Source organism: Blennius ocellaris (assembly GCF_963422515.1).
Source record: "Blennius ocellaris genome assembly, chromosome: 19".
NCBI classification, from domain to species: domain Eukaryota; kingdom Metazoa; phylum Chordata; class Actinopteri; order Blenniiformes; family Blenniidae; genus Blennius; species Blennius ocellaris.
The window spans coordinates 5,269,321-5,297,167 of record NC_137668.1 but is presented as its reverse complement, the minus strand read 5'-3'; the positions used below and the strand labels follow the sequence as shown (position 1 = coordinate 5,297,167).

The window sequence follows — 27,847 nt, the reverse complement described above, 5'->3', positions numbered from 1 at the left end:
CTGCTCTGTGGAATAGTTGCCCCAGAGAGGAACCAGCAGTTAAATGTGAGCACATGTCGCCCCCTGCTGGCCCATCTCGGTATAGTCTCTACACAGGTTCACAGGCTGGTGAAGTGGATTCAGTCCAGGACCACGTTTCATCACTTTGAGTCCAGACTCGTGAAGAACTAGAATGAGCACTATTTAGGGGAACTCAACCACTCAACAGTTTATATTTCATTAAACGTTTCATACAATATTTCCACTGAGCAAGCAATGTCCATAGACGTCCAAAACACGTCTCTCTGTCCAAGCCTAACCTGGACGTCTATGTGACAGCCAGAACTACTTGACAAATGATGCATAAAAATAAAATGATAAACATTGTAAAAATGATGGCCATCTCAGGTACCAGTTGAAAGGTCACACAAGGTCTGTTAAGTCCAACTGCCTGTATGATCATTGATTTGTCATTCAGATACTGAGCAAGTAGATGATGACAGGAAAGAGGAGACGGCAGGTGAAGTTTAATGTCTGAGTTATGAAGTATGAGAAAAGACATCCAGACAACATCAGAGGACGTCTTCTGGATGCATAGAGACAATGTCTTTTAGATGTGTTTTGGACCACTTTTATATATAACTGAATATATTGAACGAAACCTTGAATATATTGAACGAAACCTTGAATATAGAGATGATTACCATAAGACCAAAAATGTGTTTTACTGCTGTGTTAAACACTGTACATAGTTTAATTGTATATAAGACATACGTGTTGTTTCTCATCTACCAATATATGAATAAATAGTGTAAAAGAAATGCACAGTTATCACAGCCTGTGTCATGACGCACAGCGATACACAATACACAAGTTTTGTTGTAGATTAGGTTGAAAGTGGCAATAAAGGCTTCAGGTCATCCAGGACGTGAGCGTGTATAGAACATGTGTTTATCACTCCTCTACATGCCTGGTAGAGATCTGTCCTAACTTTACAAACAGTTTGTCTGTTGGCGGTCTGCCACGATAAAAAAGTAACCGAACTTCCTTGTCAGGAAAAAAATTGTTTGGTGAGGAAATTAGATTTTTTTTCCAGCATTTGCTATTGAGTTTATCATGTCCTCATTGCTTAAAATGAAAGTGATACTGCTTTGTTGACGTCAGTAAGGACTTAAAGTGCATATATATATATATATATATATATATATATATATATATATATATATATATATATATATATATATTAGGGATGCTCGATATTGGCTTTTCTACCGATATCCGATATCCGATATTCCGATATTGTCCAACTCTTAATTTCCGATACCAATATCACCGATACCGATATCACCGATACCGATATATGCTGGCTTTTTACATCAAAACTGTTGGGTAACAACAACATCCAATATCTCCTACTGTGGAATTAACACATTGTGCCTAATTTTATTGTGACGCCCCACTGGATGCATATGTGAATCAAACATGGCTTTCCAAATGTACACACTGAGAAAAATAAGAGAACAACAACTTAAATTCTGGAAAAAAGTGCCATATTTATTTAGTGTTAGAGAGAAACCTCAACAACAAACTCAACAACACCACAGACAATATAAAAAAAAAGGAAGAGGCATATCTTCAGTCCATTAGTTGTAAACAGTCAATGAATGAATAACTGGACATAACTTGTCAAATAATAGACTCAAACTGGGCTCAATCTCTTTTAAGAGTAACAAAATAGTGTAAATATAAACAAGAAAGGCACAGAAATGCTCACAAAATTAAAACAGCTCTCCTTTAAAGTGCAACAAAAACAAAGACTGAAGTTGACTCGTCCATAAAACTGGTCTATTTCTTTTCCCATGTCCTCATGTGTAAGAGGGAGATTGTTCTGTATGAATACACTGGTTCACTGTCAACACTGGTGCAGGGTGCAGTCAGGTACTGGCACCAGTGCTGAACAGTGGTTCACTGTCAACACTGGTGCAGGGTGCAGTCAGGTACTGGTACCAGTGCTGAACAGTGGTTCACTGTCAACACTGGTGCAGGGTGCAGTCAGGTACTGGCACCAGTGCTGAACAGTGGTTCACTGTCAACACTGGTGTAGGGTGCAGTCAGGTACTGGTACCAGTGCTGAACACTGGTTCACTGTCAACACTGGTGCAGGGTGCAGTCAGGTACTGGCACCAGTGCTGAACAGTGGTTCACTGTCAACACTGGTGCAGGGTGCAGTCAGGTACTGGTACCAGTGCTGAACACTGGTTCACTGTCAACACTGGTGCAGGGTGCAGTCAGGTACTGGCACCAGTGCTGAACAGTGGTTCACTGTCAACACTGGTGCAGGGTGCAGTCAGGTACTGGTACCAGTGCTGAACAGTCGTTCACTGTCAACACTGGTGCAGGGTGCAGTCAGGTACTGGTACCAGTGCTGAACAGTGGTTCACTGTCAACACTGGTGCAGGGTGCAGTCAGGTACTGGTACCAGTGCTGAACACTGGTTCACTGTCAACACTGGTGCAGGGTGCAGTCAGGTACTGGTACCAGCAGGGAAGAGGGCCTGGTTGAGCCTCCAGTCCTCCACGGACATTTCATTCACCGGGCTTCTCCTTCTTAGCCACGAGTCCAGCGTGTTGTATTTGTTGTTGTTAAACGTCATCAAGCGCGCGCCCGTAAACGTCCCATGCTGCGTTCATGCAGACTCGGAAATTCCAATCGGTTGTAAAAATCTGATAGCGATATTTCCAAATGTTACATTTTTAAGTCAATATCGGACATCCCTAATATTTATATATATATATATATATATATATATATATATATATATATATATATATATATATATATATATATATATATATATGTATATGTATATATAAAACTAAATGGTTTGACCACAATGGTCTCTTTGAGAATGAAAGACTTCAAAGATTAGAACCTGAGATGTGTAGAAGAAAAAAGAAGAAAAACTTACAAATGAGTCTCAACAGAAAGTGCATTTTTAAAATTGTATTCTATTTTATTATTGAGTTTTAAAAAGGTACAGTGATTAATCACCAGTGATTAACCTCCTGACAAATGTATTTACAGTATGAACAATAAGAGCAGTCTGAAAAGAAATCCAAGAAAGCCTTGAGTGAGAAACAAATGTGGTGTTTTTCAGTGTTTCATATTGAGAAGCAAGACTCTGGAACATTGAATTCCAAAATAACAAGTTACCATCCAGAAGTGAAACACCTCCCCCAACATAACCAGCCCCAGTCCATACATGGCTAAATGATTAAAACATCTTCAACTGCTCATCATTAGCCAAAAACACTTACATTTAACACACATACACACGCACACGCACACATGCACACACACACACTAGCTAAATTTGTAAAACAGCTAAAAAGCAGAAAGTAGGAAAATTAGCGCTTCAAAGTAAAAGATCAAACATGTTCTGTTAATGACACGTTGGATAAGAGCCAGGAAGAAATATTTATTCATAGACAGTGTTGTGATTTACATACATAGTCTTTCTTTTCTCGATTTAGATCATTTTCATTTGGTTGTTTTGAGACTAAACATTCAAGCCAACAACCAATCACAATGCTGTGATGAAAACTTGACAAGATTATTGCAAAGGTCAAAACTCTCAGGCAAAGTAGCCCCACAGAAACACGTTCACAGCTAGCAGCAAGATGGCGTTAGCGTTGCACACGTTCCTCCAGAGTGGCGCCTCCCACAGACTGGTCAGCTCGCTGCTGGTGACTGGTGTGGCCGCGGACGCTGGTCCCCCGAGGCCACAGAGTCTGGAGACCACCTGCTTCCAAAGGGGGGCCCTTGGGCGGTCCGGATTGGAAACGGGCTCTGGGACCTCTGGATTGGAGTCTGGAAGTTGGGAATCTTCACGGCTATGCCTGGACCACCAGGTCAATCTGTGGAGCTGAAAGCCAAAGCAAAGAAGCTGAAAAGTTTCACTTCCAACTTCATGTCATGTATAGCCCCGTTTCCACCACACTGCCGGGACGGAACGGAGCCTTACGGAGCGTAACCGGAGTCAAATCCAGTACCTGTTTCCACCACACTGCCGGGACGGAACGGACCAGTACGGAGTGTAACCGGAGCCAAATCCAGTACCTGTTTCCACCACACTGCCGGGACGGAACGGACCAGTACGGAGTGTAACCGGAGCCAAATCCAGTACCTGTTTCCACCACACTGCCGGGACGGAACGGACCAGTACGGAGCGTAACCGGAGTCAAATCCAGTACCTGTTTCCACCACACTGCCGGGACGGAACGGACCAGTACGGAGTGTAACCGGAGCCAAATCCAGTACCTGTTTCCACCACACTGCCGGGACGGAACGGACGAGTACGGAGCGTAACCGGAGTCAAATCCAGTACCTGTTTCCACCACACTGCCGGGACGGAACGGAGCCTTACGGAGCGTAACCGGAGTCAAATCCAGTACCTGTTTCCACCACACTGCCGGGACGGAACGGAGCCTTACTGAGCGTAACCGGAGCCAAATCTAGTACCTGTTTCCACCACACTGCCGGGACGGAACGGAGCCTTACGGAGTGTAACCGGAGCCAAATCCAGTACCTGTTTCCACCACACTGCCGGGACGGAACGGACCAGTACGGAGCGTAACCGGAGTCAAATCCAGTACCTGTTTCCACCACACTGCCGGGACGGAACGGAGCCTTACGGAGCGTAACCGGAGTCAAATCCAGTACCTGTTTCCACCACACTGCCGGGACGGAACGGAGCCTTACTGAGCGTAACCGGAGCCAAATCCAGTACCTGTTTCCACCACACTGCCGGGACGGAACGGAGCCTTACGGAGTGTAACCGGAGCCAAATCCAGTACCTGTTTCCACCACACTGCCGGGACGGAACGGACGAGTACGGAGCGTAACCGGAGTCAAATCCAGTACCTGTTTCCACCACACTGCCGGGACGGAACGGAGCCTTACGGAGCGTAACCGGAGTCAAATCCAGTACCTGTTTCCACCACACTGCCGGGACGGAACGGAGCCTTACTGAGCGTAACCGGAGCCAAATCCAGTACCTGTTTCCACCACACTGCCGGGACGGAACGGAGCCTTACGGAGTGTAACCGGAGCCAAATCCAGTACCTGTTTCCACCACACTGCCGGGACGGAACGGACCAGTACGGAGCGTAACCGGAGTCAAATCCAGTACCTGTTTCCACCACACTGCCGGGACGGAACGGAGCCTTACGGAGCGTAACCGGAGTCAAATCCAGTACCTGTTTCCACCACACTGCCGGGACGGAACGGAGCCTTACAGAGCGTAACCGGAGCCAAATCCAGTACCTGTTTCCACCACACTGCCGGGACGGAACGGAGCCTTACGGAGCGTAACCGGAGCCAAATCCGGTACCTGTTTCCACCACACTGCCGGGACGGAACGGACCCTTACGGAGCGTAACCGGAGCCAAATCCGGTACCTGTTTCCACCACACTGCCGGGACGGAACGGACCAGTACGGAGCGTAACCGGAGTCAAATCCAGTACCTGTTTCCACCACACTGCCGGGACGGAACGGACCAGTACGGAGCGTAACCGGAGTCAAATCCAGTACCTGTTTCCACCACACTGCCGGGACGGAACGGACCAGTACGGAGCGTAACCGGAGCCAAATCCAGTACCTGTTTCCACCACACTGCCGGGATGGAACGGACCAGTACGGAGTGTAACCGGAGCCAAATCCAGTACCTGTTTCCACCACACTGCCGGGACGGAACGGACCAGTACGGAGCGTAACCGGAGTCAAATCCAGTACCTGTTTCCACCACACTGCCGGGACGGAACGGACCAGTACGGAGTGTAACCGGAGCCAAATCCAGTACCTGTTTCCACCACACTGCCGGGACGGAACGGACGAGTACGGAGCGTAACCGGAGTCAAATCCAGTACCTGTTTCCACCACACTGCCGGGACGGAACGGAGCCTTACGGAGCGTAACCGGAGTCAAATCCAGTACCTGTTTCCACCACACTGCCGGGACGGAACGGAGCCTTACAGAGCGTAACCGGAGCCAAATCCAGTACCTGTTTCCACCACACTGCCGGGACGGAACGGAGCCTTACGGAGTGTAACCGGAGCCAAATCCAGTACCTGTTTCCACCACACTGCCGGGACGGAACGGACCAGTACGGAGCGTAACCGGAGTCAAATCCAGTACCTGTTTCCACCACACTGCCGGGACGGAACGGAGCCTTACGGAGCGTAACCGGAGTCAAATCCAGTACCTGTTTCCACCACACTGCCGGGACGGAACGGAGCCTTACAGAGCGTAACCGGAGCCAAATCCAGTACCTGTTTCCACCACACTGCCGGGACGGAACGGAGCCTTACGGAGCGTAACCGGAGCCAAATCCGGTACCTGTTTCCACCACACTGCCGGGACGGAACGGACCAGTACGGAGCGTAACCGGAGTCAAATCCAGTACCTGTTTCCACCACACTGCCGGGACGGAACGGACCAGTACGGAGCGTAACCGGAGTCAAATCCAGTACCTGTTTCCACCACACTGCCGGGACGGAACGGACCAGTACGGAGCGTAACCGGAGCCAAATCCAGTACCTGTTTCCACCACACTGCCGGGACGGAACGGAGCCTTACGGAGCGTAACCGGAGCCAAATCCGGTACCCGTTTCCACCACAGAAAGGAGCTTTAAAAGTGGGCGTGGCTTAAGATCTCTGCAGACATGTGAGGTTACAACAGTCGTCTCAGCCTGGTAGCAGATCTGGATCTCATGATCCTCTGTTGTTGTTGTTTACATCCTCCACTGTCCACTAGTTGTTTAGTTAACTGTTATTGTTTGCAGCAGCAGAGCTGTCGTCACTGTAGGACGCATTGCTGCTGTTCTATCTATAAAATCATGTTACTGTCTAGATAGAGCTGCTCAGGCTTGTTTAATCTATAAAATCATGTTACTGTCTAGATAGAGCTGCTCAGGCTGGTTTAATCTAGAAAATCATGTTACTGTCTAGCTAGAGCTGCTCAGGCTGGTTTAATCTAGAAAATCGTGTTACTGTCTAGATAGAGCTGCTCAGGCTTGTTTAATCTATAAAATCATGTTACTGTCTAGATAGAGCTGCTCAGGCTGGTTTAATCTAGAAAATCATGTTACTGTCTAGCTAGAGCTGCTCAGGCTGGTTTAATCTAGAAAATCATGGTACTGTCTAGATAGAGCTGCTCAGGCTTGTTTAATCTATAAAATCATGTTACTGTCTAGATAGAGCTGCTCAGGCTGGTTTAATCTAGAAAATCATGTTACTGTCTAGCTAGAGCTGCTCAGGCTGGTTTAATCTAGAAAATCGTGTTACTGTCTAGATAGAGCTGCTCAGGCTTGTTTAATCTAGAAAATCGTGTTACTGTCTAGATAGAGCTGCTCAGGCGTGTTTAATCTAGAAAATCGTGTTACTGTCTAGATAGAGCTGCTCAGGCTGGTTTAATCTAGAAAATCGTGTTACTGTCTAGATAGAGCTGCTCAGGCTGGTTTAATCTAGAAAATCGTGTTACTGTCTAGATAGAGCTGCTCAGGCTGGTTTAATCTAGAAAATCATGTTACTGTCTAGATAGAGCTGCTCAGGCTGGTTTAATCTAGAAAATCATGTTACTGTCTAGATAGAGCTGCTCAGGCTGGTTTAATCTAGAAAATCATATTACTGTCTAGATAGAGCTGCACAGGCTGATTTAATCTAGAAAATCATGTTACTGTCTAGATAGAGCTGCTGAGGCTGGTTTAATCTAGAAAATCATGTTACTGTCTAGATAGAGCTGCTCAGGCTGGTTTAATCTAGAAAATCATGTTACTGTCTAGATAGAGCTGCTGAGACAGGTTTAATCTCATAACAGGTGGAAAATATTTAGGTCAGTGTGATAACTGTAGATAATATATGTTGCAACAGGATCTGTTATTGTCCATGAAGGTTCTCCATCAATGGTTGTCAGAACTCATTTGAAAAGACTTAGAGTCCTTTGTGTTGACTGAGCCTGCCCCCCTTTTTTATTTCTTTATTTTAAATTTTATCTTCGCTTTTTAAAATTTTAGACTTGTGTATTATCTGTGTGGGATGGGATTGCGTGATAGATAATAAAAAAAGAGAAAATAGAAACAACGCGCAGACTGTACCATTTCTTTCTTTACATTTTCTAATGTCTAATATTTAAATCATTTTAAACCAAAATTCTAATGCCTAAAACCTAAAAAAAAATTTAATAAAAAAATTCTCAATGCAGGTTAAAAAAGCAGAAAGTTCAAAAATGGCAAAAGAAAACCCTCAAACAACTTAATTCAAGAAATAGTTAAATAGGCTGAATTGTATAAAAAGTAAAACAGCAACAATTATTTTCAAAAAGAGCTAAAGAATTACAAAACTACGGAGCCCTTGGGTGGCCATAGAGAGAAAGATATAATAACATGAAGAAACGAGCTAATAAGTCTTTCCCTCAAGTTAATAACGCGAGGGAATGAGACAATTTAATTCGAGGTCGTAACTCATGGCCACGAATTAAACCATGTTGTTCCTGCGTGTTATCTTATTATTAACCTGGCTGTAATTGAACGGTTGTGCTGCAGAGCTCCTGGGCTGTCACTCAGTCAGCTGTGTCGCATATAGAATTTAGAAGTAGTTTCTGTTGTCATTTTTCCACGCTTTTCATGGTAATATCCAACTTCACTTCCAAGTCTTGCATGGCGTTCTGACTGCAGGCTGAGGTCTGCATGCGGCTGCGTTAATTGTGCTCTGCTATGAGGAGACGCCCCTCCATTTTCTACCGCACAGTACTTCTTCATAATGAAGCCACACTTTTAGTTCATCAGTAAATACAAAACTCTCAAAGTGCAGAGTGCTGTAAATGAAAGATTGGATTTTTTAGCCACAAAAAGGCAAATGTTTTTGTTTAATGGTGCTTCATGTGAAAGAGAACTTTAGCTGTTGATCAGCGTAGGTTTCCATTATAAACGGCTGTAGTTCTATCGTTTTACACCTCCATTCCTCCTGAAGCATTTGATTGAGACACGTCCAGAAATAAACTGGGGATACGTGTTTCAGTAGGGCAGATTTGGAGTTCCTGAGATTTACATCCTCTCTTTTTGTGCCAAGCTGAATTTTACATGTCTGTAATTCACATGGTTTAGCTAGAAAACACCCCTATGTAATGTGGTCCGCATCATTTGATCTCAAAGCTCCAGATAATCAAATAACACAGGGATGGAGTCGACATTGGTGAAAAGGATATGACACGAGGGAACAATAATATAAGTCATTGCCTCAAGTTAATAGCCTGAGGTAACAACTTATTATCTCGTTACCACAAAAATAAAAATGGCTAGATTAATTTAAATGATTAAAATAGCTAAAATGTGTTATTAAAAAATCAGCTGAAACAGTTAAGTACAGAATAAATCAATTTAGATGAAAACAAAAATGCCTTCTAATAACAGAATAACAGCTAAAGTGGCTGTAATAACTCAATCTGTGTCAACCAATTTAAAAAAACAAATTAATAAAACGCTTAAATATTTCACATGGCCAAAGTAAGACGTGGGTTATAAAAGAGGCTAAAATGAAGATGAAACAGCTTGAGCTTGAGCCAAACAAAAGGCTGAAACCGTGAATTCCTTACATTTTCTTGGGGAATGGCGGCGGTAGACAAGCTAACAGCGACGATGACGAAACAGGTCACAGCAAACAGGATGAGGGCAAAGTAGAGGTAGTGGACTTGGCGAAGGATGGTGGGACGGTGGTCAGGTTCCCCGCAGGCTGGAGGTGTATACCAGAACTCCAGCACCATGCGGACGATCCCCACCACAAGGCCGCTCACCAGACCCCAGAATGCCCCCTGGAAGCAAGAACCAAACCAACCACAAGTCATCGTCTCCTTTCAAAGTCAGCTCAGCTGGCAAAAAATGCTACATTGACTAAAACAAAAATGGCTAAGATAACTAAAACGGCTGACGTAGTTTCAACTACTAAAACGCTAAAAGTGTTATAATGACTGAGGTAGCTAAAGAGGCTATAAGTGTTTAAATGACCAACTTACCTAAAGAGGCTAAAACTCTTAAAATGGTTTAAGTAGCTAAAGAGGCTAAAATTGTTAAAATGACTAACTTAGCTAAAGAGGCTAAAACTCTTAAAATGATTTAAGTAGCTAAAGAAGCTAAAACTGTTCAAATGACTCACTTAGCTGAAGAGGCTGAAACTGTTAAAATGACTTAAGTTGCTAAAGAGGCTAAATCTGTTCAAATGAATAAAGTTGCTAAAGAGGCTAAATCTGTTAAAATGAATAAAGTAGCTAAAGAGGCTGAAACTGTTAAAATGACTAACTTAGCTGAAGAGGCTAAAACTGTTTAAATGACTTAAGTCGCTAAAGAGGCTAAATCAGAATCAGAATCAGAATCGTCTTTATTGTCATTGTAACAGGTACAATGAACTTGCATAGAAAGTTTTGGGGAAAGAAGGACAACAAGAGGTGAGGAGAGGAGGGAGAAAAGGCAGATTACAGAAGGAGCCAGTCTGTAATTGGGAAAAAAATCCACCTCAGGTACATTTAAGCATCAACAGACAGATTACAACATATTTCTCCAGACAGCACTTGGGATATGTGAAGGGAAGTTTTGCAGCCGCCGCTAGGAGGAGGTGTCTCGGCACACAGCCCATCGGGCGTGCATCCACATCTCCCCCCACAGTCTCTGCTTGGAGTTGGGGGGGGGGGGTGAAAAGTACTGTTTGCTTGTCTCTGCAGTTAGTCCAGTTCTGTTGTTGTGAGAAGGCCTTGAGTCCTGAACAGAGCAGCTTCCTCAAGGCCAGATGAGGGGTTTATCAGGGAAGAAGGGGGAGGGGGGCTTCGTTCCACGCTCACACCCAGGAGAGTTGAAGACCAAACACAGCCTTGGTGACTGGGTGTCTGGGCCCGAATGTAGATCAGGTTTGTTTTCATTCAGGTGATTCAGCTTTATCTTTCGACCTCGAGTGTCTCTGGTCTCCATGCTGCTCCAATCCTGGCCACATTTGTTACTTTCCAACCAAGTTTTTAACTTTCTCCAAGATGGTTCCAATTTCGCATAAACATTCAAGAGTCACTCTTGAGTTGGTTTATCACATGAGTCTGAGCGTTCAAAGCTCGGCACAGTCCGTCAGTGACGACAGGCAGCCTTCCCAATGCAGCTGCTAGCGTCTTCTACACTTTGAGATAGATCAGAAAGCCTCCAGCTCCAATCAGCAGCATAACCTGCTGTCATGAATCCCAATATGTAGAGGTCCTCCACATCCTCCATGGAAAGAATGGCCAAACACAGGGACCTCCAGGAACCTCCAGGAACCTCCAATAACCCCAGGAATCCAGCATGTATCCGTCTGCAAACGTCCCATCAGGACTTTGCCTGATCGTCATGTCGTAACAATGTGGTCGATCGCATTGAGAGACCAGCTGATCAAGTCCATGGTTCTGGGTAAATTCAGATGGGGGTCTGAAGAGAGGCTCTTGTTAGATCTGACATGAGACGGTACAGGACGGAGCAGCAAGCAGGGAAGACGAGGGGGAGGAGAGAAGAGAGAAGCGTCCGTCTTCGCTGAGAGCCGCAAGAAGAAGTGTGTTGAAATAAATAAAGTTGCGAAAGAGGCTAAAACTGTTAAAATGACTAAAGCAGCTAAAGAAGCTAAAATGACTAAGGTAGCTACTATAGCTAAGGTAGCTAAAACAGCTAAAACCATTAACCCGCGATGGCGATAACCCCCAAGGTGGTTTGTTTGAGAGTGTTTCTCCCCAAACAAACCACTTTTCTGGGCCTGACACTGTCCTTTTCCATTCCTTTACCTACATGTCTTTTTAAAACGACGCAGGATGTGTTTCTGTTTAAGGAAATCAGGATTGATTTGGGGACAGTATTTTGTTGGCGATTTGGACATTTCAAAAGGCAAAACTGTAGGTGACACAGTGAGGGCAAAACGTTAGATTGACATTATTTTTGTACTTTATTCAATGAATTATGAAAAATATGTGGAGAAGTAAAAACATGTCAAGAAGCAGATGTGATGGTTGTAATGTGGTTTACATTTTTGTTTGTAGACTCAATTAGGTTGTTTTTTTTTTATTTGGACAACACCATGCAAATGTTCTCCTGAAGCCACAATACAGATGTTGGGAGATGTGCTCAACTGAACAAAGAGCAACACTTTCAATGTTTTTGATGTTTCATCTCATGTAAGTGATAGGAAATGGACACAATTGCATTTTAGGACCCGAACTATAGAGGTTCCAACAGATCATTCCAACAGACAGTGAGGACCAGGAACTTAGGGTGAGAGTGACAGTGGGACCACAATCGGCTTAGAGGTCGAGTGAGAAGGTCAGGTGATGATTTGCAGAAAAGGGCTTGTGTATGTCGGCATGAGCTTGTATAATGATTGCAAACAGGGAAGAAGATGAGGCATTCAAATGTTTTCTTTGTGTTTTCCTCAACCAGCACAGACCTGAGTGACCAGCTCCTCAGTCTGGACAGAGGAACAACCAGGAGCTGCAAAGAAGGACTCCCTGCTGTGGGTTCCTTCATCCAGGTCTCCCCCTGTCGGTTCCTTCATCCAGGTCTCCCCCTGTCGGTTCCTTCATCCAGGTCTCCTCCTGTGGGTTCCTTCATCCAGGTCTCCTCCTGTGGGTTCCTTCATCTAGGTCTCCTCCTGTGGGTTCCTTCATCCAGGTCTCCTCCTGTGGGTTCCTTCATCCAGGTCTCCTCCTGTGGGTTCCTTCATCTAGGTCTCCTCCTGTGGGTTCCTTCATCCAGGTCTCCTCCTGTGGGTTCCTTCATCCAGGTCTCCCCCTGTGGGTTCCTTCATCCAGGTCTCCCCCTGTGGGTTCCATCCTCACAGATCACCATGTCGGGAGTCCCTCCGTTCATTAGGAAACAACAGTTGGAACACGAGCTGCCAGGTTTGGTAAAATGGCGAGTGGCTTCCAAACTGTCAATCTGGGGTGCAGAGACCCCAAACTGAAGCATGTCAGTCTCTGAGGAGACAGGTGTTCATGTTCCTGGAGTCCCCGACCCAGATTCTGGAGGTGTCCTTCAGGGTGAGACACGGGGACGGGTCCTACATGGTCTACGCCACTTCTGGACAGCCCACATGTTTTCCAAGAGGACATGGAGGAAGAGGAGGAGGAGGAGGAGGAGGAGGAGGAGGAGGAGGAGGAGGAGGAGGAGGAGGAGGACTGTGAAGTAGAAGCAGGTCGACTTTGACCTGCTGGATGAAAATAAAGGCTTCAGATTGAAGAAGCACATCACAGCTCTGAGGAGGAACAGTGTGAAGACTGTGAAGCGACTGAAGAGGAAGTGATGATCATCTCTTCTTTAACTGTTCTCTGATCTTTTCTGTCCTCCTGTCTCTCTCCCTCTCTTTCTTCATGAGGAGCCTCAATATAGCGTCTCTGAATATGAATGGGGGGAGGGACAGGCAGAAGAAGGCTCTCATCTCTGAGGTAGCTCAACAAAAAAACATAGATGTGCTGTTCCTCCAGGAAACACACACCGTCAGCTCAGACGAAACCGACTGGGGTCTATGTTGGGGGGTCCTACCACCTCAGTCATGGGACCAACCTCAGTGCAGGGGTAGCTGTGCTCTTTAAAACCACCACCACAGCTCCTGTCCTGGTGTTACTGAGGTGGTTCAGGGTCGTCTCATCATCTTCCAGGCCAGGATAGAGGACTCTGTCTTCTGCTTTGTCAACCTCTAAGTACTGGAGCAGACAGAGTCAATCTATTCACTTTGTTAAAAAACAAACTGGCAGACCATCACCAAGACCACATTGTACTGGGGGGGGACTTTAACTGCACCTTAGACTTCACCATTGACAGGATTGGAGAAGAGCCACACCCCCGATCAGCTCAGACCCTCAGAACAGCTGTGACCCAACTGGACCTGGTGGACTCCTTCAGAGTAAAACATCCACAATCCAGGGAGTACACCTGGGTCAGGATCAGTAACAACCAGGTGAGAGCAGCTAGGTTAGACAGGTTCTACCTCTCTAGCTCTCTCAGACCCAGAATCCTCAGCGGTAGCATCAGTCCAGTTGGGTTTAGTGACCACCACCTAGTCACAGTACAGATAACAACCTCTCCAGGGCAGAGGGTCAAGTCCTGCTGGCACCTTAACAACAAACTCTTGCAAGACACCTTCTTCTGTCAGGCCTTCAAACATTTCTGTCTTAACTGGAAGAGCAAGAAACCAGAGTTCAGTTCTCTGAAGTTATGGTGGGAGGTGGGAAAGGCCCAGACCAGGGTCTTCTGTCAGCAGTACACCTCCTTCTCTTCAGCTAGGGTAAAGGCTGAAATAAAGAACCTGGAGCAGAACATCAGTAACATAGAGAAGGGTCTAAACAGGGACACAGGTACCACCACTGGCCCCCTGCTGAGGGAGAAACGGACCGAGCTGAGCTCACTCCTGCAGGAGAGAGTTAAAGGAGCCCTGGTTCGATCCCGTTTCCTGCAGCTGAAAGCTCCTTCTTCTTCAACCTGGAGAGGTCGGTAGCAGAGAGGAAGCTGATGACCAGCCTGAAGCTCCCAGGGGGGAGAGTCACCACTGATCCAGCTGAGATGAGGACCCATGCAGTGGACTTCTACTCTGAGCTGTTTGCCGCCGAGTCCTGTGACCTGGAGAGCCGGGCGGAGCTCCTGGAGGGTCTTCCTCAGCTCAGCCCAGGGGAACAGACTGCTCTGGATGAAGGGCTGTCATTGGAGGAGTTGACTGCGGCGGTCCACCAGTTGTCATCGGGCCGAGCTCCGGGGATCGACGGGCTCACCACGGACTTCTTCAAGAGGTTCTGGAGTATCCTGGGCCATGATCTACATGGGGTTCTCCTGGAGAGCAATAGAACTGGCTCCCTTCCAGTGTCGTGCCAGAGGGCGGTACTTTCCCTGCTGCCAAAGAAGGGCGACCTGGCCTTGCTAAAGAACTGGAGGCCAGTAGCTCTGCTCTGTACAGACTATAAGATCCTGTCCAGAGCCCTGTCCAACAGACTGAAGGAGGTGCTGGGTCACATCTTCCAGTCTGACCAGAGCTACTGTGTCCTGGACAGGACGATCATGGACAACATTTTCTGAATTAGAGACGTGGTTGATGTGTGTGATGGTTTTAATGTAAACACGGGTGTCATTTCCTTGGATCAGGAAAAAGCATTTGACAGGGTGGATCACTCCTATTTGTTTTCTACACTTAGAGGTTTTGGTTTTGGTGACGGGTTCGTGTCCTGGGTGAAGCTTTTGTATTTTAAGGCTCAGTGTTTGGTGAAGGTTGGGGTGGGGCTGAGCCGGCCCATCCCTGTACGGGGGGGCATTAGACAGGGCTGTCCCATTTCTGGACAATTGTACAGTTTGGCCATTGAGCCTCTGCTGTGTGGGTTGAGGGGTCGGCTCAGAGGGCTCTCTTTACCTGAGTCCTGCGGCCTCCAGAGTCCTCTGATTCTTTCTTCTTATGCAGACGATGTAAATGTCTTTGTGTCTGGTCAAGAGGATGTACAGGGATTACAGAACTCCCTGGCGTTACAGTATACGAGAAGGCGACCTCTGCACGAGTGAACTGGGGGAAGAGCGAGGCTCTGCTGCTGGGTCAGTGGAGGGAGCAGACGATTCCCAGTCTGCCTGGGGGGCTGGAATGGAAGAGGGAGGGGTTAAAAATACTAGGAGTGTTTCTGGGGACTGAGGCTTTCAAACTCAAGAACTGGGAGGGGGTTAAGGAGAAAGTGTGTGCTCGGTTGTCTAAATGGAGGTGGTTGCTACCTCAGCTGTCGTACAGGGGGAGAGTTCTGGTGATCAATAGCTTGGTTGCCTCGAAGCTCTGGCACAAACTCATCACCTTGACACCACCGAGAGGCCTGGTTGAAGACATCCAGAGGACGGTCCTGGACTTCTTCTGGTCGGGCTATCACTGGGTCCAGGCAGCAGCTCTGTACCTGCCAGTGGCTGAGGGGGGTCAGGGACTGATTGACCTAAAGTCAAGAATGGCCTCCTTCAGACTGCAAACAGCTCAAAGACTGCTCTACGTCTCACTGGGGAACACGAAGACGGGAGAAGAAGAGGGCCTGCAATACCTATTCCAGTCCGTAAGGCCGGGGTGGGGAACCCTGGTCCTCGAGGGCCACAGTCCTGCATGTTCTCCAGTCTCCCTCCACTGAATGTCCTGATGGTTCAGTACAAACACAGACAACCAGCTGCTCATTGCAATCAGCTGTGTGGAAGCAGGGAGACATGGAGAACGTGCAGGGCTGCAGCTCTGGAGGACCGGGGTTCCCTACCCCTGCCCTAAGGTACTCCTAGACGCCACAGTCCACTGGATTGTCATGGCTGAAAACAAAGAGCGATGCAAAGCTCTGGGATGGAAAGAGACAGTAAAATATGAAAGTGTGAACTGTGGAGTCCATCTCTGTTTCACGTCCAGAAGCCACAGCTTCCTACAGAAGTCCACTGCTCAAAAATACTTCATTGATTGATGAACCATTTGCAGTGGATTTTTTATTTTTGACTTAGAGAGAAAGATCTTTGTAAGACATCTTATTTGTGTTTCATCATTTCAGTAATGGTTTTCATTCCCACGTAGCACAATGTTGTCCACACACAACAAACCTGAATCTGGTTTGGGGGGGTTGTGATTGCTACGTCATTAGGAGCCTGAAACTCTCAATAAGTGACATGTCATAATTTTTTTGCCTTCTCATACTGAAATAACTGAGGTGGCTAAAATAACTAAAATGGTTAAAAATGCTAAAACAGCTCAAATAACTTCTGCGGTGAAAACTACAAAAAAGACAACAAGAGCGGCGTTAGTGTAGCTCTTTAACTTCTAGCATTAAAGATGTCTTAGCCTGCCAGCTTTTTCCATTAGGAGGATCAGTTTGACGCACCTGTTCGTTAGCACGCGGCCAGAAGATAGCCAATAGGAAGACAGCAGTGATGGGCGGGGCCAGAAAACTGGTGACAGACTGGATGTAGTCGAAGAGCTGCCCACTGTTGGCTGTTTGGACCACCGGGACCCACAACAGGCTGACACACACCAAGGCCAGGATGAAGACCCTGACATGGAACACACAAGCAACAGGGAACATTTCAGCGCCACTTCATTGTGAGCCCCTTTGTCCATTTAGCTGAATTTGGGCTGTTTCAGCCATTCTATTTTTGCTGTTTAAGACGTGTTTTCCATTTCACTGACTATCCGCTCTTTTTAGCAATTCTGGCTGTTTTAGCTGCATTTTAATGACATTTATTTACTGGCTCGTTTAGTCATTCTGGAGGGAGTTTTGCTATTTTATTGTTTGCTGTTTTAGCCACTTTAGCTATTTTATCCATTCTCTTCAATGTTTCAGCCATTTTATTATGAGAAGTTTAAGTCACTTTTTCAATTTGAGCCATATTGGAGCTCTTTTAGTCATTTTATTGTTAGAAGTTAAAGCCATTTGGAACAGCTCTGGCTGGGTTGGTAGAGAATTCCCATCTCTGCTTATCGACATGTCAAAGTGTTCTTGAGACACTGAACCTCAAATTGCTCCTAATCGATGGATTAACCCTTGGATGTACAACCTACCAATACCTACACTCTTCCACAAGTGAGGGGTCATAAATGACCCCAATTCAAATCAATGCATTTTTGCAATACTGGGTTGTGATTCAAAATCTTTAAAATGAAGAGTTGTAACATTTTCATATTCCAGGTATTCCTCATAAAACATGTTTGTGACATGAGGCCATTTGCATTTTTATTTATTTTTTCATTAAGCACCTTGCATGGCAGCCACCTTTGTTAGTGTGTGTGAATATGTGTGTGAATGGGACTAACCATGTAAAGTACTTTGAGGGCTGCTCAAGGAGCAGAAAAGTACTATTGAAGTGAAATCTGTTTACCATTGCGGTTATATTTGAGCTGTTTCAGCCACTTTAGTGTGAGCTGTAGCAACTATTTTACCTTCTCTTTAACAGTTTAAAGGGGTCATAGTATGCAACATTCACTTTTTAAATTCATTCACACACTCATCAAGACCTAAAAATCAAATGCTGATACCCCTGACCTAAATCCAACAGGAAGTCCGCAAGTTGCCTTTCAAAATAAGATTTGCAAATGCTATCTCCTCTGAGGGTGAATATCGTATCGGATTCAAAACACTATTAAATGAAAGTGGAGACTCCGGATTAAACATTCAGTTCAACTTTTTGATTAGTCAAGCGTAGGGATGAGTGAGTTCACCACTATCTGTATCTGTATCTGTTCAACTATCTCAACCATCTGTATCCGTATCTGTACTGGAAGTGGGCGTGGTTCAAGTGAAACTGGGTGGGGCTTAAATCGGTACATTATTGTAAGTGTGAAATTGATATGGATTGATCAGAAGTTGCTTTATTTATTGTTTATTTAAAAACTATTTATAGAACAGCCTCAGAATAGAGATTCAATGTTTTATATATATAAAAGTATATACTATATACATTATATAAAGCTTAATTTGTAATATTTATAATATTATATTTATTTTATGAACAGCCGTATACAATGAACATATTAATATAGGCTACTTTGTGTGTTCAGCTGTATGTGTGTGTGTGTGTGTGTCAGTGCTCTGTAAGACTGTTTATTTTGTAATGATGTGTTTGAACCTGGTGATTCATGTAAACATCCAGTGGTGGCAAGACTCAGACTTAAAATAACGTACCGATTTAAGCCCCACCCAGTTTCACTTTAACCACACCCACTTCCAGTTAAGGCCCCGCCCACTCCGAGTACAGATATGGATACAGCTGATTTAGATGGTTGAACAGATACAGCGAGTGGTGTACTCCATCATCCCTACTCGCTAACATGGACTCGTTAATATGCTAATTTGCGGTAGGTGGACTAGCTATCCTGCAAATGTGTGGTTTGTGTCCTAGCTAGTATGCTAATATATTAAAGCCCAAAATTCCTCCAAAATAAAAGTCCTTGTTTATAAAAAATTACAGCAAAAATGTATATTTAGGGATTAGCTAGATTAGTGTTGAGTGTGCTTTCAAAATAAAAGTCATACTTTGTTAAAACCTTCACAATTGTTTCCTCAATATTTAAAGGGGACAGAGGCCACGAATGGACCAACTCTACTGGGCCAGAGTCCAGAGTGCAAGGTCCTGATCAAGGCTGCTTGCAGCTTCAATTCCATTTGTCTCCTTCATGTGACTACATACATCCTGGATCTGTGCCAACTGTCCGTGACTCAACTACAAATGTGGAGCTGCAAGTTCTTTAGTTTTGCTTCACTGTGCAGGTCTGGGTGTGATCGCCTGTCAAAACGTCCCTGTAGCATTAGCACTGCAGCCAACGCAGCTCAAGTACTGTTGCTAAGTTTGTGTCCTTGAGTAATATGCAAGAGTAATTCATATCAGGAGACATTCAACATAAGATGGGCGAGGAGTGGGCGGAGCCTGACACACATTCTCAATACAGCTCATGGGATTCACTATTCAAATGGATGAAAATCAAACAAATGCTCGATTTGAGGCAATAAACTTTGAACGCAATGTTTTTTGACACGAGACCTAGGTGAAATTGTTGAAAAGTTATAAAATATGGAGTTTTAAGTCTGTTGATTGTTAGCTGTTTTACTAATTTTAGTCATTTTAAGCTATTTGTTTGCTATTTTAGCTGTATTTTAACTTTCATTCAATTTAGTTCATTAATGATTTTAGTTATTCAAGCCACATTTGAGCTGTTTCAGCTCTTTTACTTATTTTAGCTGTATTTTAGGATTTCGAGCATTTTTAAATTGTTTAGCTTTATTTAATCTGGTTTTGCGATTTCAGTTATTTAAACTGCATTTTAGTGGTTTTAGCTATTTTAGTTATTTCAACTGTATTTTAAATATTTGAGCAGATTTAGGCTTTTCCTTTTTAGCTCTTTCTGCTGTTTTGGTCATTTTAGTTGATATAGTCATTTGTTTATTTTTTAGCTTGTTTTCTTTAGCAGATTTGGTCATTTTACCCATTTTAAAACATTTTATATTTTAATTTTAAGTCAAGCGTTGACCTCCAGTCAAGCACAGGACTGCAGGTTGACACCCCTATTTCAAGCAATTGCAATGAATGAAGCGGTTTAAATCCTCGTCGGCTGTTTCAGCTCTTTATCCCCCATCCCCTTTGTGACTCTTGTCCATTTTGGCCAGCAGCTACCATATTTCCAGACGACTGAAAATAAGTGGCAAAGAAAAAAAAGTCCACCTGTCTATAAGCTGCAGCTGTGCACGTTGTAATGAATTCCACACAGGATCATGGGGATTTCTCATATTGTCATCATTTTCCACAAATCTGTCTTTCATAGTGCTGGAAATTTAAGCACACGGTGCCGTGTGTGTGTGTGTGTGTGTGTGTGTGGGGGGGGGGGGGGTCCACCTGTTTCAGAAAAACCAGCAGAGTGAGAGAGAGAGAGAGAGAGAGAGAGAGAGAGAGAGAGAGAGAGAGAGAGGGCAAGCAAATTACAACAAAAATACACTGTGTTGCTGAAGTTATTTTGGTTAACCGGTTAACTGGTTAACCGGTTAACCACGGAGCAACGGGAAATCACAAGTTGCTTTTTGCACCTTCCAACAATCATGAGCTCCTTCTCCGAAGCGTGTGGCCGGGCCCTGTGGTAGAGGTCCAGGGTGAACAGGGTGGAGCTGCTGTTGAAGATGGAGGTCAGAGAGGACATCAGAGCGGCGAGCATCACCGCCAGCATCAAACCACGCAGGCCTGCAAAGACCAGCACAAAGTGGGGCTCTGCTTCCCGCTGGTGGCTGCAGGGAGCCTGTCCATCCTTTCTATCAAGCTACAGCTAAACATGGCCGGCAGCGCTAAATCACATTAGGAAGCTAACATGCCAACGTCGGCTGAAATACCTTAAAGTAGGGATGCACTGATACTGATACCGAGTCCAGTATCTGTTCACTACCAGGCATGAGTACTCATACTCGTACTCCTGAAACCTCCACCGGAACCGCAACAGTGGTACTACTTTACGGCGGCGTGGTTTTACAGCACTTCCCTGCAAAGCGCGGCGGCCAGTGATGAGCACAGCGGCTCAAAGCTGTTCCACCCAGCGCCCCTCCCCCACTCGACATCAACATAGAGGAAACCCTGCGCTTTCTGACAAAGTTTTATTGAAAGCACTTTTGATAAATATTAGTTCTGAGTTTATGACAAAGTGTTAACCCTTCCTGCTCTGCTCTGGGAAGACGGACTCCTGCAGCGGGCTAAAGGGTTAACTCCTTCACCTCACAGCTGGAGGACAGCAGCACATGGAACTCAACGCTTGATGTATTTATTGGACACTCAGTCTTATGTACAGCTTCTTGCTGGATCCCTGCAGCGTATGAACACTCGCTCTCTCACGCACACTGGTCAAGCGAGCAGTTCAACTGTTAAAGGGGCCACACACAGACACACACACACACACACACACATTAAAATGCATGTGGCACTGCCATTAAAGAACACATTTTGAACGTCAGTACATTACAATGTAGGACTGTTCAAATAACATCTGTGGAAAAATAATCAATGTGTGTATTGGCCTGGGTACTAGGTATCGGTGTCGGTGAGTACTCAAATGTACTCACAAAAATACTCATATGCTACTCGTTTTGGAAAAAAGTGGTATCAGTGCATCCTAATCAAAAGAATGTTAAAATGTCTAAAATTGCTAAAATGACTACAACGTCTAAATAAGTTCATTCAATTCATTCCAATTTGACTCACTAACCCAATTCTACATGAGAAGCTGGTGGGGAGGACAAACTGTTTTTAACAAGAAGAAACCTGCCAAAGCAGGGTGAGGGTGGAGAAATGTGGAGATCCCGAGTTAGAGGTGAAGAAACCTTCAGAAAAGAGTCAGACATGGAGACTTTCTGCAGAACCAGACTCAAAGGCTGAGACTTTCCGTTGTTCTGGTTGGAGGTTAGAAGAAAGAAAGAGGTTGAGGAACAGCAGAGGTGGACTGGGGCATTTGTGGCCCAGACCGGCCCAAGGCATTATGGGTAGACTGGAGCACTGATCTTTGACTGCAAAGACAAGACGTGACAAAGAGGTCACAGACACTACATCTGCAGCACAGACCAGTCGGATTTACCACAGCCAACCAAGGAGGTGAGCAAACTAATTCAACAACAAACAGCATCACAGTTGCAGCAAACATAAGGAGCATCATGGCACCAATGAACAGCTTCCCTGTTCACTGACATTTCCAGGCTCTGCCTTGTTTTCCAGGCTGAGTCTTTGATGAGGAGGGGAAAGTCAATGTTCTGAGAACATCATCGCTCTCAGTGGTTCTCAGAGAGGTGGTCAGTCTGTTCTGGCTCATTGTGGTGCTACGTGTTCTCCAGTCCAATATAAGGTTGAGAATGAGCGCCCCCCACTGGCAGTGGTTCCAGGTAGGTCAAATAGAATCTCAGTGTCAAGGTGGAAACACTCCGACGTCTCTTTCCTCCTGCCAAATTCAGCAGTGAGCTCGCTGAGCTGCTCTCCTTCAAGAATTCTCTCATTTAATTTAATTTAATTATTATTATTTTATTTGTTTCTCTTTTCTTTTGTTGTTTACTTTTTACTTTACATTTGCAGTATTTCATTATTATATTGCTGTCAGAGACTGTGTTCTATTGTTCTTGCTATTGTTATTGTTTAAAAAAAAAGAAAAGAAAAGGAGAGGATATGTACAATATCCTATGTGTACACTATTGTATTTTCAACCAAAACAAGATTAAAAAAATTAAAAAAAGAATTCTCTGATTTGTCCAATTTCATCCACAAACTCTTCCTCAGGATCAGTGATTGGAAACCTTTGACTCAAGAACTCAAGTGTTTACCAGTGTAAACCCAGGCCACCTCCACCAGCCGAACAACTAGAGAGAGAGAGAGAGAGAGAGAGAGAGAGAGAGAGAGAGAGACAGATAGAGACAGACAGAGGGAGAGGGAGAGAGAGAGTGAGAGAGAGAGACAGATAGAGACAGACAGAGGGAGAGGGAGGGAGAGGGAGAGAGAGAGAGAGAGAGAGAGAGAGAGAGACAGATAGAGACAGACAGAGGGAGAGGGAGAGAGAGAGAGAGAGAGAGAGAGAGAGAGAGAGAGACAGAGAGAGACAGAGAGAGAGAGAGAGCGAGACAGAGACAGAGAGACAGAGACAGAGAGAGAGAGAGCGAGAGAGAGACAGAGAGCGAGAGAGAGAGAGACAGAGAGAGAGAGAGAGAGAGACAGAGAGAGAGACAGAGACAGAGAGACAGAGACAGAGAGAGAGAGAGAGAGAGACAGAGAGAGAGACAGAGAGCAAGAGAGAGAGAGACAGAGAGAGAGAGAGAGAGACAGAGAGACAGAGAGTGTGAGAGAGAGAGACAGAGAGTGTGAGAGAGAGAGAGAGAGAGAGAGACAGAGAGAGAGAGAGACAGAGAGAGAGAGAGACAGAGAGAGAGAGAGACAGAGAGAGCGAGAGACAGAGAGAGCGAGAGACAGAGAGAGAGAGAGACAGAGAGAGAGAGAGACAGAGAGAGAGAGAGACAGAGAGAGAGAGAGACAGAGAGAGAGAGAGACAGAGAGAGAGAGAGAGACAGAGAGACAGAGAGAGAGACAGAGACAGAGAGACAGAGACAGAGAGAGAGAGACAGAGAGAGAGAGAGAGAGAGAGAGAGAGAGAGAGTGCCAGTGACCCACCTGCAGGCATGAGTGCAGTGACCAGTTTGGGGTATGCGATGTTGGAGCAGCCCACCGCAGCGCCGCACACGGCCCGACACACCGCCGGGTCCACGCAGCCCACCTCGTCTGCACAGACGGAGACCACCAGTGTGTGAGGTGAGGTAAAGTCGGGAGAGGAGACGAGGTGGACCAACCTGGAAACAAGGCTCGACTGATCATGCCTGGCATCACGACGAAGAACATGGGTAAGATTTTGAGGTAGCCCCCCAAGACGCTGCCTCCTTTAGCGTGTGACAGGGACTTGGCTGACAGGGACCGCTGGACGATGACCTGTGCAGAACAACGGGCAAAGTCAGGAATTCAGCTTAAACAAGTCCTATTGTGAAAAAAACTAAACACTTTATAATGGAATTGCACAAATCTTTTCAGTTTACATCTTGTGCAACAAGGCATGGTAAGGCATTAAGGCATGGTAAGGCATTAAGGCATGGTAAGGCATTGTAGCCAAGCATCTATTTAACTTCTCTTGAGTACATGTACGATAAAAATAAGGCATTTTTTGTATCTAGATACATTGTGCTCTAGCATTACAACCAAGTTTTTATTTTTGAGAATTGCTCTTGATTTTTCTGAAAGTTTTTATTTTTTATTTTTGCACAGACAGTAGAAGACAGGAAGTTCAGAGTTGGGTGTTTTTCATTGCAATAACACTGTACTTAACTTTGAAGTGAGCATGTATATCTGCCAGGGAGCATATGTCTACTTTGACATTATCTTTTGTGAAAAAGCCATGATTGATACTATGAAAACAATAAAATATATATTTTGCACTGTTAAATCTGTGTCTGCCTTGTATATTCAAACCTTAATACTAGTGATGGCCAAATGAAGCTTCATGGACCACTGTTTGTTCAACAAATATTTGAAAGCATATTTTATTGCCAGTCTTTTGGGAACTCTCTTCAAACCAAGAGAACACAGAACATAAAGAATGTGGTTCATGAAGCTTCATTTGGCCATCACTACTTAATATCATTCCTTAACAGACTGATATTTCCAATGACCGGATATTCCTGATAAATATTGAGTCGACTAAAAGTCTGATGATGTTTAGCCGACTAAAGAGAGACTGAGATTAAACCTGAAGGAACCTCAATAAGAGACAATCCAGTGTCACAGTGCAGGGCTCCAGTCATGAAGACTTTCATGGCATCATGACAAAACTTGTAGTGTTGTCCTTCCCATTGGAGCCACAAATCTGCTGACTGGGACCTTTACAACCATGAAAACACATTTGAAGAACTTACAGAAGAATCCTTTAGAAGAAGCCTTGTGCTGTATACCACACTGACCTGTGTGTGTGTGTGTGTGTGTGTGTGTGTGTGTGTGTGTGTGTGTGTGTGTGTGTGTGTGTGTGTGTGTGTGTGTGTGTGTGTGTGTGTGTGTGTGTGTGTGTGTGTGTGTGTGTGTCACCACAGTGTGTTGCACAAGTGTAGTAAAATGTTACTGTTTGTAGGTGAAAGCTCACGCTCCTGAGGAATCCTGGGTAATGTAGTTCTGTTAATAAAAGCTGTTTCTGAAGCACACAGGCACCGTCCTCCCGTTGCTACAAATAACACTGTGCGCTGCCAGGAAGCGCATCGTGGTGACATGGAAGTGTGACTCCGCTGGTTCTCATGAACGCATGAGAAATCAACCTGCTACAGATTCAGCAGCCTATTTGACACCGTTGGTACCATGAGGGGAGGTTCTGGATCAGTTTCTAATGAGGTTCTGGATCAGTTTCTAATGAGGTTCTGCATCAGTTTCTAATGAGGTTCTGCATCAGTTTCTAATGAGGTTCTGGATCAGTTTCTAATGAGGTTCTGGATCAGTTTCTAATGAGGTTCTGCATCAGTTTCTAATGAGGTTCTGCATCAGTTTCTAATGAGGTTCTGGATCACTTTCTAATGAGGTTCTGCATCAGTTTCTAATGAGGTTCTGGATCACTTTCTAATGAGGTTCTGCATCAGTTTCTAATGAGGTTCTGGATCAGTTTCTAATGAGGTTCTGGATCAGTTTCTAATGAGGTTCTGCATCAGTTTCTAATGAGGTTCTGCATCAGTTTCTAATGAGGTTCTGGATCAGTTTCTAATGTATATCATGTCTTATTTCACTGCTCATCAACTGGTGAAGCTTCATGTCATCAGCATTCTTCTGTCAGTCACTCTGACAACACAGACATAAACACCAACACAAACATAAACACAAACATAAACAACAACATAAACACCAACACAAACATAAACACCAACACAAACACCAACACAAACATAAACACCAACACAAACATAAACACCAACACAAACATAAACACCAACACAAACATAAACACCAACACAAACAAAAACATAAACACCAACACAAACATAAACACCAACATAAACACCCACACAAACACCAACACAAACATAAACACCAACACAAACATAAACACCAACACAAACAAAAACATAAACACCAACACAAACATAAACACCAACACCAACATAAACACCAACACAAACAAAAACACAAACACCAACACAAACATAAACACCAACATAAACACCAACACAAACAAAAACACCAACACAAACACCAACACAAACATAAACACCAACACAAACATAAACACCAACACAAACACAAACATAAACACCAACACAAACATAAACACCAAAATAAACACCAACACAAACAAAAACACAAACACCAACACAAACATAAACACCAACACAAACATAAACACAAACATAAACACCAACACAAACATAAACACCAACACAAACAAAAACATAAACACCAACACAAACACCAACACAAACATAAACACCAACACAAACAAAAACATAAACACCAACACAAACACAAACACCAACACAAACATAAACACCAACACAAACATAAACACCAACACCAACATAAACACCAACACAAACAAAAACACCAACATAAACACCAACACAAACAAAAACACAAACACCAACACAAACATAAACACCAACATAAACACCAACACAAACAAAAACACCAACACAAACACCAACACAAACATAAACACCAACACAAACATAAACACCAACACAAACACCAACACAAACATAAACACAAACATAAACACCAACACCAACACAAACATAAACACCAACACAAACATAAACACCAACACAAACACAAACATAAACACCAACACAAGCACCAACACAAACATAAACACCAACACAAACATAAACTCCAACACAAACATAAACACCAACACCAACACAAACATAAACTCCAACACAAACATAAACATAAACACCAACACAAATATAAACCTGACCACAAACATAAACACAAATATAAACCTGACCACAAACATAAACACAAACGTAAACCTGACCACAAACATAAACACAAACACAAACATAAACCTGACCACAAACACAAACATAAACACAAACCTGACCACAAACATAAACACAAACATAAACACAAACATAAACCTGACCACAAACAAACATAAACCTGACCACAAACATAAACACAAACATAAACACAAACATAAACCTGACCACAAACATAAACACAAACATAAACACAAACATAAACCTGACCTCAAACATAAACACAAACATAAACACAAACATAAACCTGACCACAAACAAACATAAACCTGACCACAAACATAAACACAAACATAAACACAAACATAAACCTGACCACAAACATAAACACAAACATAAACCTGACCACAAACATAAACACAAACATAAACACAAACATAAACGCAGTAACATGTTTGTCCTACAAAGAAAGTTTCTTCTATAGAGATGATAGAAAAACCTTCTTGTGTCCAAGCAGTTCATATTTACTGTAAACTAATTAAAGTACAGAGACGTGTGCAGCACAAGTTTAATTTACACCTTCTGTGAAAAATTCCAGTCATTTCTCAAACTTTAAATTCAGTTTTAATAATTTACTCAGTTTTACTAATTTACAATTTTTTTTTAAATTTCTACTTATTTCTATTTTATAAAAAAAAAAAAAAAAAAAAAAAAAGTGGAGGCACTGCCTTACCTGCCTCCATTGACCACACGCCACTTGTTGGCACTCTGCCAATACCTTTATCCGACATTAACATTGTCTCTTTTATGGTCTATTTATTAATTTCCTTGTGTGTGCATGT

At 44.1% G+C, this 27,847-nt stretch overlaps 1 protein-coding gene across 1 annotated transcript in view; it reads right to left on the bottom strand.

Moving 5' to 3' along the window:
* Positions 1 to 3,613: 3,613 nt before the first annotated feature.
* The window catches only part of slc5a9 (solute carrier family 5 member 9), a gene marked incomplete at its 3' end in the record, with an annotated part of 29,010 nt that continues 4,776 nt past the window's right edge, over positions 3,614 to 27,847 (bottom strand). Inside the window, exons 8-13 of the mRNA XM_080514718.1 lie at positions 23,853 to 23,988; positions 23,677 to 23,784; positions 20,580 to 20,730; positions 16,890 to 17,058; positions 9,630 to 9,845; positions 3,614 to 3,904 (exon numbers count right to left, since the gene is read on the bottom strand). Of these exons, the coding sequence (XP_080370844.1) occupies positions 3,614 to 3,904; positions 9,630 to 9,845; positions 16,890 to 17,058; positions 20,580 to 20,730; positions 23,677 to 23,784; positions 23,853 to 23,988 (1,071 nt within the window). The remainder of the gene's footprint in view (positions 3,905 to 9,629; positions 9,846 to 16,889; positions 17,059 to 20,579; positions 20,731 to 23,676; positions 23,785 to 23,852; positions 23,989 to 27,847) is intronic.